Source organism: Barbus barbus, assembly GCF_936440315.1.
Source record: "Barbus barbus genome assembly, chromosome: 20".
NCBI lineage: Eukaryota > Metazoa > Chordata > Actinopteri > Cypriniformes > Cyprinidae > Barbus > Barbus barbus.
The window spans coordinates 12,921,380-12,942,288 of record NC_136748.1 but is presented as its reverse complement, the minus strand read 5'-3'; the positions used below and the strand labels follow the sequence as shown (position 1 = coordinate 12,942,288).

The 20,909-nt window shown below is 38.8% G+C and overlaps 2 protein-coding genes across 5 annotated transcripts in view; both read left to right on the top strand.

Annotated features, from left to right (window-relative positions):
* Positions 1–16,183, top strand: part of LOC306886496 (protein PALS1-like) — a 42,260-nt gene extending 26,077 nt beyond the window's left edge. The window contains exons 4-15 of the mRNA XM_079443639.1: positions 1,285–1,493; positions 9,791–9,868; positions 10,088–10,237; positions 10,335–10,496; positions 10,641–10,718; positions 10,819–11,002; positions 11,108–11,179; positions 11,265–11,336; positions 12,008–12,175; positions 12,254–12,456; positions 12,706–12,816; positions 13,928–16,183. Coding sequence (XP_079299765.1) covers positions 1,285–1,493; positions 9,791–9,868; positions 10,088–10,237; positions 10,335–10,496; positions 10,641–10,718; positions 10,819–11,002; positions 11,108–11,179; positions 11,265–11,336; positions 12,008–12,175; positions 12,254–12,456; positions 12,706–12,816; positions 13,928–14,104 — 1,664 coding nt within the window. The 3' untranslated portion in view covers positions 14,105–16,183. The remainder of the gene's footprint in view (positions 1–1,284; positions 1,494–9,790; positions 9,869–10,087; positions 10,238–10,334; positions 10,497–10,640; positions 10,719–10,818; positions 11,003–11,107; positions 11,180–11,264; positions 11,337–12,007; positions 12,176–12,253; positions 12,457–12,705; positions 12,817–13,927) is intronic.
* Positions 16,184–16,735: 552 nt separating this feature from the next.
* Positions 16,736–20,706, top strand: LOC306886085 (eukaryotic translation initiation factor 2 subunit 1). Of its 4 annotated transcripts, none has more exons than XM_079442960.1 (7): positions 16,736–16,891; positions 17,106–17,372; positions 17,455–17,534; positions 18,249–18,400; positions 18,493–18,697; positions 19,922–20,065; positions 20,193–20,706. In XM_079442960.1, exons 2-7 carry the CDS (start codon positions 17,132–17,134, stop codon positions 20,316–20,318), a joined length of 948 nt encoding a protein of 315 aa, XP_079299086.1. In that variant the 5' UTR covers positions 16,736–16,891; positions 17,106–17,131; the 3' UTR covers positions 20,319–20,706. The 4 variants fall into 4 exon arrangements, with proteins under 4 accessions (XP_079299086.1, XP_079299084.1, XP_079299087.1 ...); XM_079442958.1 differs by having other exon boundaries at positions 16,739–16,891; positions 17,102–17,372; XM_079442961.1 differs by having other exon boundaries at positions 16,753–16,891; positions 17,125–17,372.
* Positions 20,707–20,909: the final 203 nt, after the last annotated feature.

Sequence of the window (20,909 nt, the reverse complement as noted above, 5' to 3'; positions counted from 1 at the left end):
ATAAAAGCTCATTTTAAAAATCTATAGTGTAAAATTTGATATAAATAACGGTGCAAAAGTGACCATATAGTGTCCAAAAAACCTAACAATTAACCATACACATTTCCACAATTGTGTGACACAAAATGGCACAAATGGTTATGGAAATGTGAGGATGAAACTGATTCAGAGGAACTGAAGGGCACTTGACTGCTAAAATCAGCATGCATGAGTGAAGTCATTCTTAGAGGAGGCAAAGAGCAGTGTTACTGATGACTAAGAGTGTTCAAGAGTCAAAGAACCACTGGACTTGAAACTAAATGAGGACAAAAGTCCATTTATATGCCCCATTATTTTAATATCTTTTTAGCTGATTTTTTAAAATCTGTTTTTCACCTTTCTTCGCTTTCCTCACACCACAACCTCTTTCTCTTTAGTTACCGTCAACAGGAAGCCTTTCACTAGAGTTTAATCCATTAGATTGGACAGACACACACATGCTCAGCTCCTCCAGTGAATTCTTGGTTTTGAATAGATCTCCATTAAGGGGAAATCCAGAATGCATGGCAAGGATGAACAAACTGAGTTACTGTGCAAATGAGAGGGGCTCTTGGAGTTGCTGCTGAAAGTCATGGCTGAAGGATGTGTGTGAGTGGAATTCCACAGGGAGGGAGAAGAGGACCCTCTGAGGGGGAGGTTAATTAAAAAGCCTTTTATGAAACATTCTGACTCAGACCACTCTTGCTGTACTGTGTTTTCCTCGGTTTTCCTTCTTTGTTTGTGCTCCAGTTCATCTCTCTGCATTTTGTCATACTCTCCCTATGCTGTTTTTGACAGTCTAAAACTCTTTGTAGCACTAAAGTGTGTGTAAAATGTATAGTCAAGAACAAAGCAAAGGCAACACTTAAGATATTTGATTTGTCCACTAATACCCCTATTAGCCACCCAATTAGACATTACACACCACACAAGGAAAACACACCCACATGTCTAACTCCTATTGTATCTCGCCCTTCTCTCGTTGTGTAGTTAGACACTATAAAGGAGAATTACAACATAGCTGAAACTTGGTTAGTCAAGGACAACGCTAGAATAGCGGAATTACATCTGTGATTTATGCAAATGTTGTGCGATGTGGATAACGAACAATAAAAATGCTCAGTGAGGGAGTCTTTGTGAGAGGCCATGTCGTCAGTTTTCTGGGTGAATGATTCAGAGGTATGTACTGTTGTTCCTCTGTGAAGTTGTTTTTGAGATACACGAGTGATCTGCAAGCATATTTATGGTTTGTGTTTGTGCTTTCAGAGCTGGAGGACCTGTTGATGTCCCTCAAGCAGGTGCAGCATAGTTTGAATGACTCTCAGAGTCAAGAGGACATAGAGCTGGTTCTACAGCTGGTCCAGAAGTCTGACTTCCAGAAAGCCTTCAACATTCACAACGCTGTGGCCCACTATATGAACAGGCCCAGCCCTCCCTACCCCCTGATGGACCACGCACAGAGCCTCGCACAAGAGGTGAGCGGCACTTGTTACATATGTGGATTGAGTAAAAGATGAGTAGGAAGTATGGATATAGAAGAAATGCTCAGACACACATAGTATCAAAATAGGCATATTAATTGTAAAAAGCAACCAGACACAGAAAAGTGGAGGGTTTTTCCCCTCTGAAGGCCAAGAGGGGTAGGTGCTTAAAAATGTTTTTAAAAAGAAAAGGCTCGCATCTGCTTCGTCAAATTAGTCATGGTTGAATTAAGCAGTGTTGGGCATAATGTCAGCATATGTGCAAAGAGTCACATGACTGTGCACCCTCCACCTGGTGAAGGAGTTTTTGAAAAAGTGTGTTTGTGGATTAATTGATTCATCACAAAACCATTTTAATTTGCCTCCACTTTATCAGTCATCTGGAGACATCTTAAAGGGGTCATCGGATGCTAAATTCCCTTTACAAGTTGTTTGAACATAAATGTATGTTGGAAGTGTGTGTACACATCCATCCTATAATGATAAAAATCCACCCAGTGAGTGATGTAGTTCTGTACAGGCCACTCCCATGATAGTTGATTGACACTAGCGTCTTACCTTAGACCCGCCCTGAGTGAGCTGTCATCAGTCTGCCATTGTGTTGACTCCGGTGCAGGGGAAGACAAGATATCTCCCATTAAGCGATTGAAGTGTTTAGTTGTTGGATGCAATAATGAATATAGCAGTCGTCATTTACTCCCGACATCTGAGCCGCTGAAGACGCAGAGGATTAACGTTACTTTCGTTTTAAAGAGAATGCGTTGATCCCCGATCTCCCCCGATTTGCTCTGTTCGTGTGAATCATTCGTGACCCAACTTCATCTACATAAGAAGCGAGTAAGGCAAGGCAAGGCAAGTTTATTTATATAGCACATTTCATACACAGTGGTAATTCAAAGTGCTTTTACATAAAAGAAAGTGAAATGGACATTAAAATCAATAAAAACATGGAAATAAAAATAATAAAAACAAGGAATTTTAAAATGATATAGAAAATGATTTAAAATAAATTTAAAGAAAATGATTATACCTAAAATTTATTGCAGTCAGTTCGGACATATAGCACAGTGCTCATTCAACAAATGCACAGTTAAACAGATGAGTTTTGAGTCTTGATTTAAATGTGGCTAATGTTTTAGCACATCTGATCTCTTCTGGAAGCTGGTTCCAACTGCGGGCCGCATAATAGCTAAAAGCAGACTCCCCTTGTTTTGTGTGAACCCTTGGTATTTCTAACTGACTCGATCCTAATGATCTGAGTGGTCTGTTCGGTTTATATTCAGTGAGCATATCAGCCATATATTTAGGTCCTAGGCCATTGAGTGACTTATAAACGAGTAAAAGTACTTTAAAGTCAATCCTAAATGTAACTGGAAGCCAGTGTAAGGACCTGAGGACTGGTGTGATATGCTCAGATTTTCTGGTTCTAGTCAGAATCCTGGCAGCAGCATTCTGGATGAGCTGCAGTTGTCTAATGGTCTTCTTGGGAAGGCCGGTGAGGAGACCATTACAGTAATCCACCCTGCTGGTGATAAAGGCATGAACAAGTTTCTCCAAGTCTTGATTGGAAACAAAACATCTAATTCTTGCAATATTTTTGAGATGATAGTATGCTGATTTAGTTACTGCTTTGACATGACTACTGAAACTAAGGTCTGTCTCTAGAATCACCCCAAGATTTCTGACTTTATTTTTAGTTGTTTGACCCCTAGAGTCAAGGTATGCATTCACCTTGAGAACTTCATCTTTGTTTCCAAATGCAATGATTTCAGTTTTCTCCTTGTTTAACTGAAGAAAGTTCTGACACATCCAACTGTTAATTTCATCAATGCATTGGCAGAGGGAGTCAATGGGGCTGTAGTCATTTTGAGATAAGGCTAGGTAAATCTGGGTATCATCAGCATAGCTGTGATAGGCAATTTGGTTCTTCCTCATTATCTGACTTAGTGGGAGCATATACAGGTTAAACAAGAGCGGTGCAAGAATTGAGCCTTGTGGGACTCCACATGTCATGGCCGTCCACTTAGACTTATGCTCTCCTATACTCACATAATAACCTCTCCCTTCTAAGTATGACCTGAACCATTTGAGTGCCATCCCAGAAAGCCCGACCCAGTTTTCCAGTCTCTCTAGAAGCATGTTATGATCGACAGTGTCAAACGCAGCACTAAGATCTAGTAGTACCAGCACTGATATTTTGCCAGAATCAGAATTGACGCGAATATCATTTATTATCTTAATGAGTGCTGTCTCTTTGCTGTGATGTGCTCATAAACCAGATTGAAAATTGTCCAGGTATCCATTTGACTTTAAGTAGTTGTTCAGCTGATTAGAAACTACCTTTTCAATAATCTTACCTATGAAAGGAAGATTTGATATGGGTCTGTAGTTGCTCAACATGGTGTTATCAAGATGTGCTTTTTCAGAAGGGGCTTAACAACTGCAATTTTAAGGGAGTTTGGAAAAGTCCCAGAAAGAAGTGAGGCATTCACCACTTCTAAAATATCAGCTTCTAAACAGTTAAGCACATTTTTGAAAAAGGATGTGGGAAGTGTGTCAAGATAGCAGGTTGAAGATTTAAGGTGCTGTACTATTTCTTCCAAAATTTTGTTATCAATTTCTTTAAAAACACACATAGTCACTTCTTTTTTAAATTGCGGTCGAATCTGTGTGACCTCTGCATAACTTGAGGATGTGCCAATCTCCTTTCTGATATTATTGATCTTCTCAGAAAAGAAGGAAGCAAACTCATTGCATTTGCTGTCGGAGAGCATTTCACTGGGAATCTGACTTGGGGGGTTTGTTAGTCTCTCAACAGTCGTAAAAAAGAGTGCGAGTGTTGTTTAAGTTACTGTTTATAAGGTTTGAAAAGAAAGTCTGTCTAGCTGTGGCTAGTTCCACATTGAAAGCATGAAGGCTGTCTTTATAGATGCTATAGTGGATTTCGAGTTTCGTCTTCCGCCACATCCGCTCAGCTTTTCTGCATTGTCTTTTCATGCTCTGAACTGCTGTTGATTTTCTCCAAATTGATTTCTGTTTCCCCGTCTTCTTGCTGACCTTTATCGGGGCAATATCATCAATAACATTCTTAACTTTTGAGTTAAATGACTCCAGGAGAAGATCAACAGAGTCTGCAGAAATGCTTGGTGTTAATGATATTGCCTCCATAAATACCGCACTAGTGTTCTCGTTAATGCATCTCTTTCTGATAGAGACAGATCTAGATTCAGTGGTGACCGAGATCAATATATCAAAGAAAATACAGAAGTGATCAGATAGTGCTACATCCTTGATTACAATGGATGAGATGTTTAGACCTCTACTGATGAGTAAATCTAGAGTGTGTCCACGATTGTGTGTGGGTCCATGCACATGCTGACTCAGGTCAAAAGTGTTTAAAACAGTTATAATTTCTTTTGTAGTTAATTTCTGCATTATCTATGTGAATATTAAAATCCCCTGCAATAGCAAAACAGTCAAACTCTAAGGAAATCATTGATAGCAGTTCAGTGAAATCATCAACAAAGGCTGGAGAATATTTTGGAGGCCTGTAAATAATGATAAACAGGGTGCGTGGAGCACCTTTCAGCACAATACCTAGGTATTCAAAAGACAAATACTGACCAAATGACATTTGCTTGCACTGATAAACATCTTTAAACAGAGCAGCTACACCTCCACCTCTCCTAACAGTCCTGCAGACACTTATAAAATTAAAGTTAGGAGGGGCTGTTTCATTGAGGACTGTTGCACTGCAGCCGTCTTCTAACCATGTTTCATTTAGAAACATAAAATCCAGGTTGTTTGTGGTTATTAAATCGTTGATCAGAAATGATTTATTTTTAAGTGAGCGAATGTTTAAAAATGCTAACTTGATGGATTTACATTTTGTCTCTACAGCAATCTTAGATTGATGCATTATAGGCCGCAGGTTAGATGGGTCAGCCATACGGCTTGAGAAGACCTTAGACTTTCTATCGCGTGATAAAACAGAAATAGAGGAGGCTACAGGCACACTGGGTTCCCGCTTGAGTATAAGGTATAAGGGTTTTTATGAATCTTTGCAAATCGGCTTTCCTAATAACGTGAAAACAGAGCTGATTTTGACAGAGTAAAGAAGGTGTTTTTTACTAGTGTTGTCCGATTCCACAATACCACAAAAAATTCTGGCATCGGTATTGGCGAGTACTTGAACCCATGTACCGATCCGATACCATTTTCTTAAACAAGACCTATAGTTATGCCCGCTAGATTTGCTTAACGCTGCAAATCGGAAATCAATTCTTCTTCGCTGCTCAGAATGCAAACATAGGAAGTTGTGCTGTGTTGCCACACAAGCAACCACTATTTAGAGCAGCAACAAAGAAATACAAACGTGCTAGCACATTGGCAGTAAATCACTTGCATATGCAACTAAATATTCACCCTGGGCGACTAAATGATGTCTAATATTAGCCACTGGCTAATAAATGTTCAGATTTTACTCGCCAGTGTGTGAGTTGGAGGCTATGTATAAGTTTAGCACAGATATATTTTCACTCTCTGAACACTCTGATTGAGCGCTTCAGATTTTCACTCTCCGTCAAGCGATCTGTGCTATTTTTCAGTTCATCTGATTGGATACGCAGCGCACCTGTATTTGATGTACCGTAACTTCTAGTGTGAAGGCGCACGACTCTCCATCGCTCTGCTTTTTTTCTCACACGCAAAGAGAGATAGAGAGCGAGAGAGTCTTACATACCGTGCAGAGTTGACACGCTACATGTAAACTATATTCTTTGTTGTATTTTCCTGTCAAAATAACATAGTTCCTTTGGAATTCTTCAGCTTTTAAGAACTGCCGGGTTTTCCGGTAGTAGGCGGAGCTAATGTGCAAACGACAATCTCATTGGCTGGCGCTCACCTATTATCGTCCCTGTTTTGATTTCAGCAAATCAGTTCGAGCGAACGCAGACAACCTGATTAATATTCATGAATCCAGCAGCTCGTTAATCCTTAGTGCGTTTTATATTGTTCTTATTAGAATTCATAGTATGATTACTATCTTATCAGTATTATTGATAGTTTTTTCCCCCCATTTTTTACAGAAACACTGAATGACCAAAAAAGCACCACCACCAGTCCTAAGTTCAGTTAAAATGACAAATATGCATTCACATATGGTTACCAAGTTTTAATTCTAATTAGTAAAGTTCTGTAATTAAATAATACTCGATTATCATAATATATTTATAATGCTTGTCTGACTGATGTTTAAAAAGCTGTGCACTTCAAATGCCTCTTTGGCGCTGACATTGTATATCTCCAGCAGCTACAGCAAGTAATCAGTAATGGTGGAGTCGGACTGCTGCTTCTCACTCAGGGCTGTGTCTATGCTCATAGGGCAGCATCACAAATGGGCAGGACTTTTTCCCCTCTGTGACGTGAACAGAGGGAGAATCTGAAGCTGCTCATTCTGAGAGACTGTTAATGGGTGGATTTTTACCATTATAGACTGGATGTTTTCACACACTGCGGCCACACAACTGTGTTCAAACACCTTATAAAAGTGATTTTTGCATAATAGGTCCCCTTTAAGACCCTAAAGAATCATATCAACTTGTGTAAAATGGGCATCCGATGACCACTTTAATGCTTTTGCTTTCATTTTAATTATGTTTAATGAAGGTCTTATGTGTTGACTGAGATGAACAGGATAGATGAAGAGGTACACTGTTGTTCAGCGAGATTTTTTTTTAAAGAAAGTAACAATTTTATTCAGGAAGGATGCATTAAATCGATCAAACATGACAAATACATTTAGAATGTTACAAAAGATTTTTATTTCAAATAAATGCTGTTCTTTTGAACTTGCTATTAATCAAAGATTCCAGAAAAAAACTAAATGTATTGTGGTTTTCACAAGCAGTACAACTGCTTTTAACATTGATGATATAAGAAATGAATAATAAGAAATGATTCTGGAGCACCAATGATCATGTGACTCTGAACACTGGAGTAATGGCTGACAAATTGGAATCTTGGTAAACCTAAGAAACTTAAAAAAAATAATAATAATAAATTAGAAACTGTAAACTTTTGAATCGAAGTGTGTTCTATATGTAACATGAAAATTAAAATGGATAATTTTCCTGAAGAGCTGTGAGACAGGAACTCTCTGTAGCTGTGAAGCACAACAACCTCAGACCTGATTTGATGTTTGTCGCTTGCACGTTGTTACTCTTATTAGAAGCACTGTTAGAGATGAAGTGACACTTTGCCATATGTGTCTTATTGACTATTCGTTTGTTGATACTGTTATTGCATTGTTTGAATATGTGAACCCAGGTAATACATAGCCTGGAAATCAGCAGCATCAAACAACAACTCGGGACAAGAGGATTCAGAGTATTCAGTGGTTAACAACAACAAAAGGGCAATTAGCAGACTGGCTAATAGGGGAGCATCTGTGTTTGTGGCAACTAATGGCACTAATAGCATTGGGCTGTTGAAACTGGAAGTGTGTTTGCATAGGAATAATACTTCATTTTCTTTTGAATAATTCTGTCAAGAACACAGTCAAATTCAAATTATAGTCATAAAGTCATTTGACAGTCACAAGCTGGCACTGCATTTCTGCATGTAGGTGCTTGTCTGTTGTGTGTATCAACAAGTGGTTGGTGAAGTTGACATTACTGAAGGAATTAATTATAGTTAACACACCCCACCCAGCTCTTTTCTCTGAAGAAAAAAAAAATCTGATGGGAGAAAAAAATACATCTCCTGATCCTCATTATTACCAACATACCTATAGTCAGAGTACAAAAATTAAGAACAGGTGCATTAACAACTTTTGTTTTAGTCTGTTTATTAAGATATAATCAAGTTCAATGCCATTTGACTAATCACAGGAAAATGACATCTTGACTTTGCTGGTTGGCTGATGGCACCATACATTTATAATCCTGAGTAAAGGAAGTTCAGAAGATCTGGCATTTTATAGCTGTCTAAATGATTGGCTGAATGAGTATGTAATTGAATGAGTAATCATTGGCACAAATGATGCTGATATTTGTTGAAAAGGCTCTTTAGTTGGACTCAGTGTTGTGTAAAGTGCTAATGAGTGCCTGATAAACTCATGGTTGTTGTTTCTCACTCGGTGCAGGACAATACAAGACAGAGTTGCTCTGTCCTCCGCATTCATTAAGACCCAGATCCACTGACCTGTGCTGTGCTCTCACAGTAATACACTCTCTCATGGGACAGGTTATCAGAGCCAGTGTTGACTGTCTTTTCAAATATGGGCATATCCCCTTATTTTCTCATAAATACTGTATTTCTCCAAAAATGTCTCTTTATACTGTATGTAAATCTAAATAATGTTCTCCATCTGTAACTGATTTGAACATGGTGGAATGCAATGACTTGTAACTGTAGGATCATTTCCAAAACCTCTCCAAATCCCCCATTGCTCTGACCCATTAATACAAAGCTGTACTTTGTGTTTACAAAAACCTAAAGGAATTTTGCTGAAATCCGGAGTCCTACTTTCAGTTACTGTGTTGTAACTTCACTGTGGTACAATGAAAGTAAACAACATCATTCTCTCTTAGTGTTGTGCAGAAGTCATATGGATCATTTCTCATTCCTTTGCCACAATGATTTTCTATGACTGTTATCATCCAAGATTGTATGCATGGTTAGCACAGTTTAATTTCCGTAAAAGTTTAATTTCTAATTAAAATTGAATATTTATACGGAAATAATGTAAAGCTGGGCTTGATTTCATCCATGAGGATTTCTTTAGATCTTAAAAGTAGGCTGTGATATTTTTGGTTAATATTTTTCCACATTTGTCAGCAGAAAAAAGGCACTTCAGCGGTCAAGAAAGTTGTTAAATTTTGATGACACTGTGAAATCTTTATTCAATTTTTTTGATGATTCATGCATAATAAGACCAGGGACATTTATTGAGAAAATGAGCACCAACAGTTTTAATTTCAATCACAAATATGAACTACCATTCAAAAGTTTGTGGTCTGCCATTTTTTTTTTTTTTTTTTGGAAAGGAAAAAAAAAACGTTTTGGGTTGTGAAGGCATATTATGCTTTTAATTAAGATTAATCTTATAGTAATGTAAATAGTTTTTTTTTTTAATCTGAAATATTTTGGTGGGTCTTGAAATAGATTCTACTCGTCTAGGTGGGTCGTGGAATGGAAAATTTTGGGAACCCCTGCTTTAAAGCATGATAAATGTAGTAGTGTTGTTGTATTGCAATAATGACTTAATGTTGTTGAATCTGTCCTCACAGGTGGAGGTCATGATGCACAACAGCTCGCAGAAGGAAGGACTTGAGCTAAGCATCCTACTCAAAACTCCTCACATGCAGGTCTGTTTAAATCACATGCACACACATCCCTCAATTCCCCCATGTCTCCTCTGTGTTGCTGTGCCGATGCTCACAGCTGTGATCACAATCCCTATCTCAGAGCCTGAGCTCTTTTGAACTCTATAACATGACGTTGAGGTCAGACTCATGTCTAGTTTGTAGAACTCAGTGGCTTTCATCCTGAATATAACCCATCATCTCTGGCTCTATATCCTCCAGGCACTTATGATGGCCCATGACAATGTGGCTGAACAGGAGATGCAGCTGGAGCCTCTTGTTCCTTCTGTCAATCAAAGTGAGACTCTCACCCAGTGGGGCGGGGAGACTGTCAAAATCGTGCGGATTGAAAAAGCAAAGGACATCCCATTGGTGAGGATGTTCTTTCATTGCTTTTCCCCAGAATATTATGCACTTCTTGACATTTGACCTGTATTTTAACTTAATGTGCACATGTGTATTTATGCAGGGAGCAACTGTTAGAAACGATATGGATAGCGTGGTCATCAGCCGCATTGTGAAAGGAGGAGCAGCAGAACACAGTGGCCTTCTGCATGAAGGAGATGAGATCCTAGAGATCAACGGTGTGGAAATCCGTGGCAAAGATGTCAACGAGGTCTTCGACATCCTGGTAATTCATTTTAAAGAAAGATGAGAGGAAGAAGTCTGTTAGGTTTTTGATTATAAAACACTTAAGTGTTACTCAAGTATCCAAAAATATTCTTAGGCCACTGAACACTGAATGTTGTTGTTTTTTGTTTTTTTATGTTCACAGGTGGACATGCATGGCGTACTGTCTTTTGTTCTCATTCCCAGTGTGCAGATCAAACCACCTCCTATTAAAGAGACTGTGGTGAGGCCTTCAGTCAGAACTATATTAATTACTGCTTTAGTAAAAAAATGCATAAATAGAAGTAATCAATGATTAAACCCATATCCTTGTATTCACCCAGATGCATGTGAAGGCACATTTTGACTACGACCCCTCAGATGACCCTTACGTTCCGTGTCGAGAGCTCGGCCTGTGCTTTCAGAAAGGAGATATCCTCCACATAATCAGTCAAGATGACCCTAACTGGTGGCAGGCTTACAGAGATGGGGATGAAGACAACCAGCCACTTGCTGGCCTGGTCCCTGGTACTGTGTCTCACATGCTATTCTGTGGATCCAGATTTGTGTTTAAATATTTCTGTCTAGTTTTTTACATTGACTTTGCATGTCTTTTTCTTACTGATTGCCCAGGCAAAAGTTTCCAGCAGCAGAGAGAGGCAATGAAGCAAACCATAGAGGAGGATAAAGAGCCTGAGAAATCAGGTTAGGGTCGCAGAACTCGTGCACACTCTTCAGCGCATACATGCACAGTTCTTAGTTCTCATTAACACTCATCTTCTTTTGACAGGAAAACTTTGGTGTGCAAAAAAGAACAAGAAGAAGCGAAAGAAGATGCAATACAATGCTAATAAAAATGATGGTGAGTCTCTTCATTTAATCACTGGAATGAAAATGTACATGATGAGGGGTCTCTACACACCTGTGAAGACTCAGATGAAACTTTTTATCATGTGCTTCATGTACAGAATTTAAAAGTAACAGCAAATACACCGCAAATCCTAAAGTACTTCAGTTCTGATGAACAGTGTAGCACATAGCCTTTCAAATGATGTACTATTTGATCGTGTGAACACAGGTGCTTGATATATGTGCCCTGGAAAGTTTCATCCTCATCCACTATCTGCGTGATTTCTCTCCATAAGTTATGACAGATAAAAATGTCTGTGTACTTAAATTAAAACTTTGTACTGAAACTAAGCCTTGTGTCTTGTGGCACTTATCAACATGGGCATCTATTGTTGTTGCGGTCTCCAGTATTTGTTCCATTTCATCGGTTTCTTTTTCGACTTTAAAACAGTGGCCCATGTTGACAAATGTGCAGTTACTCCTAAAAATTTCAAGGCATGTGCGAGCTGAATGTACAGAGTACAGAGAGTATGCGCGGTTAGAAAAATCAGGCAGTGTGTATACAATACACACGTGTTGTACTGTTGTTGAAATTTACATCACAAACACTTGACCGCATACCTTAGTATATGCATAAAAGCCAAAGTATACTTTGGGCTTAAAGTGTTTCCTCTTGCTCTGTAGACTTTGATAACGAGGAGATTCTCACATATGAAGAAATGGCACTATATCACCAGCCAGCCAATCGCAAGCGGCCCATCGCTCTCATTGGCCCACCAAACTGTGGTCAAAATGAGCTCCGACAAAGACTCCTCTCCAGTGAGCCGGACAGGTTTGCTGGCGCTGTTCCTCGTAAGTATCAGAAAACATACCGTTTATCAACCTGTGTTACTGAGTAATGTCCTAAGCAACTAACTCTGTTTTCCACAGACACTACACGAAGCCGTCGCGATATCGAGGTGAATGGCCGCGATTATCACTTCGTGTCTCGTCAGGCCTTTGAGATGGACTCTGCGGCAGGGAAGTTCATGGAGTCTGGAGAGTTTGAAAAGAACCTCTATGGAACCAGCACAGACTCAGTCCGACAAGTCATCAACACGGGCAAAATCTGCCTCCTCTGTGTACACACTCAGGTGAGATAGACCACTTTACTGCAGAGTTTAGCTTCAACACACCTGCCTGGAAGCTTGTAGTGATCTTTAAGACCTTGATTATCTGGTTCAGGTGTGTTTAATTAGGTTGGAGCTAAACTCTGCTGGAAGGTGGCCCTCCAGGAGCAGAATTGGACACCTCTGCCTTAGCATTTTAGCGGCTAATTTTGAAAATCAAGTACCACATGCTTGTTGGATTGTTATTATTCACTGTTTTTCCTACCTTTTTAGTCTTTGAAGGTATTGCGCAGCTCAGACCTCAAGCCCTACATTATCTTCATTGCTCCTCCATCCCAGGAGCGATTGAGAGCCCTCTTAGCCAAAGACAACAAAAACCCAAAGGTAAACATCGGCCCTGAAAGATCAACTCTCAGGAGCCATTCACAAAGAATGTTTTTGCATTCCACTCTGCTGATTTCCATTGTTTTTCTATGTAAACATTAGGGCTACGACAATAAATCAATGCAGAATCGATTCATGGATCGATTCTGAGATCTTCCGAATGCATCGCGATTCTCTCTGGAATCGATTCTGAGCTTAGATTTTAACAGCAGATGGCACTCTAATCTAGTTTTTATCCGCACATTCAAATGCTTATGAAGAAGAGTGCTGAAGAGTGCTTGTGCGTTCGGCTGAGTCGTGTAATTTCGCCTCTGCTCAGAATGCTTTTATGACACTTAATTTATTGATTAATGTAAACAGCCCACTGTGAACAATTTGCTTTAACCTTTTCCAATTTTATGAATAATTATTTTAGATTCAAGTGCGTTTAAGGATTTGGAAACAAGCAGAGTAAGGCTGTTTCTAAAGCATGCAGTGCCAGGCATCTGTTGTTCAAAACTAAGCTCAGAATCGACTCGAGAAAGAATCCCGATGCGATGCATTTGGAAAATCTCAGAATCGATGCTGAATCATTTCTTGATTTGCGATGCATCGATTTATTTTCCCAGCCCTAGTAAACATGCACTAAACAGACGTCTTACACCTGTGCGCCTGAGTCTCAAGCCTGTGCTTGAAATGGCACTCAAGCTTTTAACCCTTGTTCTGTGCCAACCTTTTTAAAAAACAATTTGGATTCAATCAGTTTGCAAACTTGTTTTACTTCTGTTGTGGTCGAAGGCCTCACTGATCTGAGCTTATGCACCTCAGTTTTTGAGTAAAAAAAACATTATTTGGGGTAATGTTCACTCAAAGACTGAGATGCATATGCTCATATTAATGAGTCCTACGAATAATCAGTAAATCTTAGTCCATTGCAATAAGATTAACAACTAGCATTTTAGGACTAGTTGTTAATCAGAACACAACATGACGGTTAATGAACGCATCTCGAGCCCTAACATTTTATTTCCATTCCCCTGCCTTCTATCTCTGTGTGAACCAGCCCTTTGGACTACTACTCCCGTTCTCATGGTTTCACACCCTTTTGGGGGTTTTTTTCTGTTTTTTTCAGCCCGAGGAGCTGAGAGACATCATCGAGAAGGCCCGTGAGATGGAGCAGAACTACGGCCACCTGTTTGATGCCGCCATCGTGAACACAGACCTGGATAAGGCCTACCAGGAGCTGCTGCGTCTCATCAATAAACTAGACACTGAACCTCAGTGGGTCCCCTCATCCTGGCTGCGCTGAGATGAAGCCCACTCACAGCGACCCCCCTCCACAGACGGGTGTAAATGAAGAGCAGACTGAATCACTCTCGGGTTCCATAGAGTTGACAGAAAGAAAGAAAGAAAGCCGCCGTTTTTACACTACAGGATTCAAAACTAGATAAGGACACTACGCCCCCTCAGACCTCGCCAGAAGTGTCTGTCTGCACTGCGCTGTCAGCAGGCTGAGGGAATGAGAGTTTTTATGTCAGAATTCGTTTGATTGTCATGGTGTGTTTTTGAGTCCGGTTACCCACATTCCAGTGAGAGAGTTACCAGCACTTGGTGCAGCAGTAGAATTAGGGCTTCTATACTGCTTTTGATAACTATTTATGATTGTAAATATTCTATATGTATTTTTAAAGAAGTTTTTGGACAAATGTGGAGGGTTCACGTTGTGGGAAAGTAACTGTCGCTGTCAGAAGTCAGTTTTAAAAGTCCAATGAGATATTCAGACTCCAGAATAGTTTGAGCTCCCTGACATTATTAGTGGAGAACGACATTCGTACGCTCTCTTCTCTCCTCTTTCACCCTGAAACTCTGATGTACAATGTTACATGAACATCAAGCAGTGAGTTCAGTGCCCATCTGAACAACTCTTTCAAGCTTACAAGACACTAAAAGGGATAAATGTCAAAGCGACTGATGCCTTCTATCCCTGTGGCACTGCCTCAGTGTTCCTATGGCAAGCAACACTGTCATTATGACAGAGGTTAGTAGTACACTTCAGGTTTTTTGAGAGTTTGCAAGGCAACATCTGAACACAGCTGCAAGATGGAAGTGGCTAAATGTAAGTCTATGCTCTCTGTCTCAGTATTCACATGCACTTCCAGCACTCAGAAGTGTAACCAGTATTGTAAACAGTATTTGACAGCAATACAGTGAGGTTCACCATCTGAGTGTCAGCACAGCCTAGTCTTAGTGAGTGCTTCTGCACAATTTAAAATTGTTTCATTTGTGATTTGTTTTTGATTGGATTTGAAGGTTCTGTGTTGTTTTTACCCATTTCAACATGAGCAAAGGGATTGTGTTTTAACTTGTGGTAATGCTCTACATTATTAGGATCTCATGAAACCTGCCTGTCCTAGTCTTATTTCGCCCTAAATCCCTTAAATAATCCTTTTCTTTTTTGTGTTCTTAAAATTACAGTATGAAACGGATGAGCATCATAAAATATTTGACCTTAATTTGCGCTTATAAAATTATATAATGTATAGGTTGTATTATTATAATAAAGTCAAAATGCTGTTCAATCATTAGAATCTAATCTGAATCACTTTTGAGAATAAAAACAAAAATACAATAAAAAGATAAGAAATGCTTAATTTTTGTGAAAAAATGTGGTCCAAACACAGGCTTCATTTTTTTTTTTTTTTTACAAAATATCTAAGTTTTTCTGTTTGGTTTTGGGCTGAAGTTTTACCTGGACATGTTTCATGAGATCTTCCCGTTGGTTTGAAACATCAGCTCCATGTTGAGGTGAGAGGTGTGTGCTGAGCGTATGCTTATGAACGCATGATTTTTGGGGAATGTTTAGCCCATGAGTGCAAATGCTGGAAGTGAGGAACACTTGATCTTGATGGACAGAAAAGCTGCGTGTGTGTGTGTGTGTGTGTATGTGTGTGCGCACATGATTGGTAACAACTCTTTTAAAAGAAGGACTGTCAGTTTTTGCAGACAAGTATTATCTCCATAGCTGATTCAAGCACACACTGGAACCAGCTTTACAGAGATTTGTTCTGCAGAACTGTTTTTTTTGTTTGTTTGTTTTTCCTTAAGATAATCAATGTGTATTTAGAGTACAACCTAAATATTTTTTTAATGTACAGAATAGCTAGGAAACACACCGTTGAGGTTTTTACTCTTGTGCACTACACTTTGGTTTGGTTGTGAGTGTGGACGGGAGCCAGTAACCCGCTGTGCAACACCTCAGTCTCATGTGATCTAGTTACATGCCAGTTAACTGGAAGTAGAATTAATGAATGTAAAAGAAGAATCACCTTTCCTTCTCAACTGTTTTTGTATGAATTATACAAGTGAATTAAAGCCCAGATTAATAGTGTTTTGTCTCCTTTTCTTTATAAGCAAATCATTACAGTTATGAGACTGCTCAGGAAATTATGCTTAATTACTGACATGACAATAAAACACAAATCTTAGCAATCCTAAAAATATGAACTTTTTTATTAAAATTAATATTTATTCAGTAATGATGCATTAAATTTGTCAAAAGTGCATTGTTAAAAAAAAATCAAACGCGGTACTTTTTAACCTTATTCAGCAAAACAATTAAGCAGCGCAATTGTTTTCAATATGTATGATAAGAAATATTTCTTTGGCACCAAATCAGCAGCATATTAGAATAATTTCTGAAGGATAATTTGACATTGAAGACTGGAGTAAAGGCTGCTGAAAATTCAGCTTTGCCATCACAGGAATAAATTACATGTCAAAATATTTTTATTTTATATATTTTTTTAATGCAGCCTTGGCGTTTACGTAAAGTAAATATTTATTGTGGGAATTTTAAAGAGCAAAAACGAACTCATATTTTGAGACTCCGAATCACTAGATGGCGGAACAGAGCATCTTAACACGCCACGAACTAAACAATGACTTCCTCTTCCGCCTGATTTTCGACATGCTGATGAAATAAACAGCAGAGAAACCGCTCTTCAGTTTTCCTTGCTTCTTATTTTGTACATATAACTTACACTTGGATTCTCATCATCAAATAAAGGACATTACGTAAACTCCAGTACACATATCGGTAAGTTAAGTGAAAGAGAGTAACTTAGTGGCAGAAAGTGGTGTTACTCTGTTTATGAGTTATAGTTTACCGTATTTTTGATGTCTCCATTCTTAACACTTTGCAGAAGTTTTCTATTAAAATAACAGTCGAACGTTACCTGACAAGGTTTTCTCAGTGTAAGTTACATGCTTTGGCTGTGTCTCAAACCCTAGTGCGCTTTCCACACAGACAGCATTAGTTTCCTCTGCCAGGATCAAGATGCCAGCACTCGGCTGTAGATTCTACCAGCACAGGTTCCCAGAGGTGGAAGATGTGGTGATGGTCAATGTCAGGTCGATAGCAGAGATGGGCGCCTATGTGAGTCTGCTGGAGTACAACAACATCGAGGGGATGATCCTCCTCAGCGAGCTCTCCAGACGACGAATCCGATCCATCAACAAACTCATCCGGATCGGCCGCAACGAGTGTGTGGTGGTGATTCGTGTGGATAAAGAAAAAGGCAGGACTTTGTTTGAAACTTATGTTTCTTGCTTTTTTCGATCCGTTCCTCCTTTTAACCCGCCATTTCCATATTTCCACAGGCTACATTGATTTATCCAAAAGAAGAGTATCTCCTGAAGAGGCCGTTAAATGCGAAGACAAGTTCACCAAATCTAAAACAGTGAGTGTGCCTCGTCTGTTTAATACACTTTGACCAGCTGATGATCACACAGCGAAATCCATGCATATTTCAGCTTGACTTCAGTTATCAAAAATTATGATGTAAGAGTAAGCAGCTAAACTTTTCACTGACGGTAATGCCATTTTCAGCATATTAGGCATAAATGTAAGAATAAATGTGTGTATATTGTGAATGAATTTTATGAACTTTGTTGCACCTTCTTGATAATCTTCAATAATCAGTAAATTAAGTTATAATCAGACCTACATGGTAAAAATGTGTCTTAATATTATTTAATGGATCTGAGTTAATATGAACTAACAATAAACAGTTGTATTTTTTACTAAATGTTAAGAAAGATTAATATATACTGTAACAGATGTATTGCTCATTGTTAGTTTATGCATTTGCTAATGTTAACTAATGGGCCCTTACTGAAAGACATTACTACATTTTGTCATTCTAAGCCCAAATGCCATTTTTCATGACTATGTTTTTGCCTTTTTTCACTGACAGATGAAAATTAAGTCTGACAGTGTTTGACAGCTATTGTTATCCTATCTGTGCCCTCCAGTCAATCCCACTTAGCAAGCTCAGTTCAGCCTCTCTATTTCTAAAACCCTGTATACGGTCATGATCTCATAGATTATCGATAGTTGAGTGTGTGTGTGTATATATATATATATATATATATGTGTGTGTATATTGTTATAGGTTTACAGCATTTTGAGGCATGTAGCTGAAGTCCTAGAGTACACCAAAGATGAGCAGCTAGAGAGTCTGTACCAGCGGACCGCCTGGGTGTTCGATGAGAAGTACAAGCGGCCTGGATATGGTGCCTATGACATCTTTAAGCAGGTTGTGTCGTAAGTATGCATTCATCAGTCAAGTATTGATTCTGAAATAGCTTGACTAAAATGTTTTTATATCACAATTGCGTAAATTGCATTCTTTGCAGAGATCCGTCCATTTTAGATGATCTGGATTTGACTGAGGAGGAAAGGGCTGTTCTGATTGATAACATCAACAGACGACTCACTCCACAGGCTGTTAAAATAAGAGCGGACATTGAGGTGGCCTGCTACGGCTATGAAGGCATCGATGCAGTGAAAGAATCTTTGAGGGCTGGACTGAAGTGTTCAACAGAGTGTATGCCAATCAAGGTAAGAACCCAATTTTTTTGCTCTGGTTATATAAATTTACTCAAAAAAAACATTAAAAATGCAATTCATACACGTAACATAACTTGAATACACTTTATGATGAACGTGTTTTTTTTTAAACTCCTGAATTAAAAAGCCTCATTAAAAGAATTCAGTTCTTGAAAAGAAAACCTTAAGTGGCATAAAATGTATTAAAAAAGTGAGGCAGTTATATATTTTGTAGTAACTGAAAATGTTTGTCAGTCACATTTTCAAGGTTAAAGAGACTTCAAATAAATAAATCAAATAATTTGACAGCTGTCGAAATACAAGGTTAGTTCAAGTTGTAAAATGACATGTGCAACTCCCCAAAAATTTAATGATATATTTATAAATGAGTTTAGAAACTAATTTTAAAATGTCAAATTATTAAAAGTAATTAAAACGATTGAAATTTAATTAAACTTTTAAAATAAATTTAATTCATACTAAACAAAAGATTAGAGAATGTTTGTACAATATATATTCTTTTTAAATAAATAAAAATTTGTGAACCTTTTAAGAATTTAAGAACTGAACCTTGAAAGTATAGTTAAACATTAAGATGTGTGTGCTTGCATGTCTTTAAGATGTAAGGAAGTATGTAGCTACTTTTTACTTGTTACACCACACAACATTTTTAGAATGATTAAATATGAAAATGTTCCATCTGAATGTCTGGAATCCATGGCAGCTTTCAGTGGCCAAGGCCCGCCCATGAGGCCGTTTGACCGACATGTCAAACCACCAATCACAGTTTGTTTTGTTCAGCGTCACGTTTCGAGGCATGGAAATGTCACCACAATAACAGACCGGTGTGTAAATCTCTCGGACGTATTTTAACAAACTTGGAATATTTCACATACTTTTGAAAATCCAGCGTTTAGTTGATCCTGATAAGCGTTCGGCGTCACGGTTGTAAACATGATGGCTTTCTTCTTCCGTGAGGGGGTTTGGCGCCACGACATCTTTGTTTCCAGGTGGAACGTTAAAGAACGCGACACACACATCTCCCGGAGATCCTGTATAATTCAACCTATCCGATGACGACTTTGAAACTCCTGAAGCGTTTCCACTTTTGTGTGCCATATGCATCAGACATTCAGCCAGCGGTCCGTGGGCCTGACGTCTGAGGCTGAGACTAACCATTTAGTAGTCGCTCCTAGTGATCCAGATTTGCTCACTATTTCATTGCTTTTGTTGCAGATCAACTTGATTTCCCCCCCGCGCTATGTTATGACCACAACCACTCTAGAGCGCACAGAGGGCCTTTCTGTGCTCAATCAGGCCATGGCTGTCATTAAAGAGAAGATCGAAGAGAAGAGAGGCGTCTTCAACATTCAGATGGAGGTGAGAAATGATCGTCATTTCCCATTTTTCTGGCATGGAGACATTGCAAACTGAAATTTCAGTTCAGTATGATGCTATAAATCTTGTTGTATTGAATAGCATTGACCTTGTTTCGATATCCCTGCAGCCAAAAGTGGTAACGGACACAGATGAGACAGAACTGGCTCGACAGTTAGAGCGGCTGGAGAGAGAGAATGCAGAGGTGGATGGAGACGATGATGCAGAGGAGATGGAGGCCAAGACTGATGACTAGCTAAAAGAAACACAATAAGCCAGCACTGCCATAATCGTTCAGGAGACTTGAGAGTTTCAGTCAATTATTTATCATACCACACAGACTGAAAAGCACTGCTTCCACAATATCAAGTAGATTATGGGTGAATTGTGGCAGGCAGTGAAAGTGGAACGTACATTCGTGGAGTTGTGGGAGGAATGCCTTCCATGAACACTAGAGTTTGGGGATTATTAATAATACAAATACCATTCAACAGTGTGGTTGTTTTAAGTGACCTTCTGTCTCCAGCCTCATTCAAGAAAAATGCAGTTTGTGGTGAAAAGACTTCTTTATAAAAGTTTACTTCTCTTTATCAAAGTCCTCTTTTGTGGATGCAGAACTAATAAAAACAACCATTTTTTTCCCAAAGCATTTGTCATGTATTTTTTTATATATATATATTTGCTGCCTGTTTTGTATAAGATGTTCGATATGTTATGGAATTTAACCACCTTCACTAAATTAATAGTATTTTAGCAGATACGCTACCGTTCGAGATTTTGGGGTCAGTGATGTATTAAATTTATCAGAAGTGATAGCAATGACATTTTTAATATTACAAAATTTGTG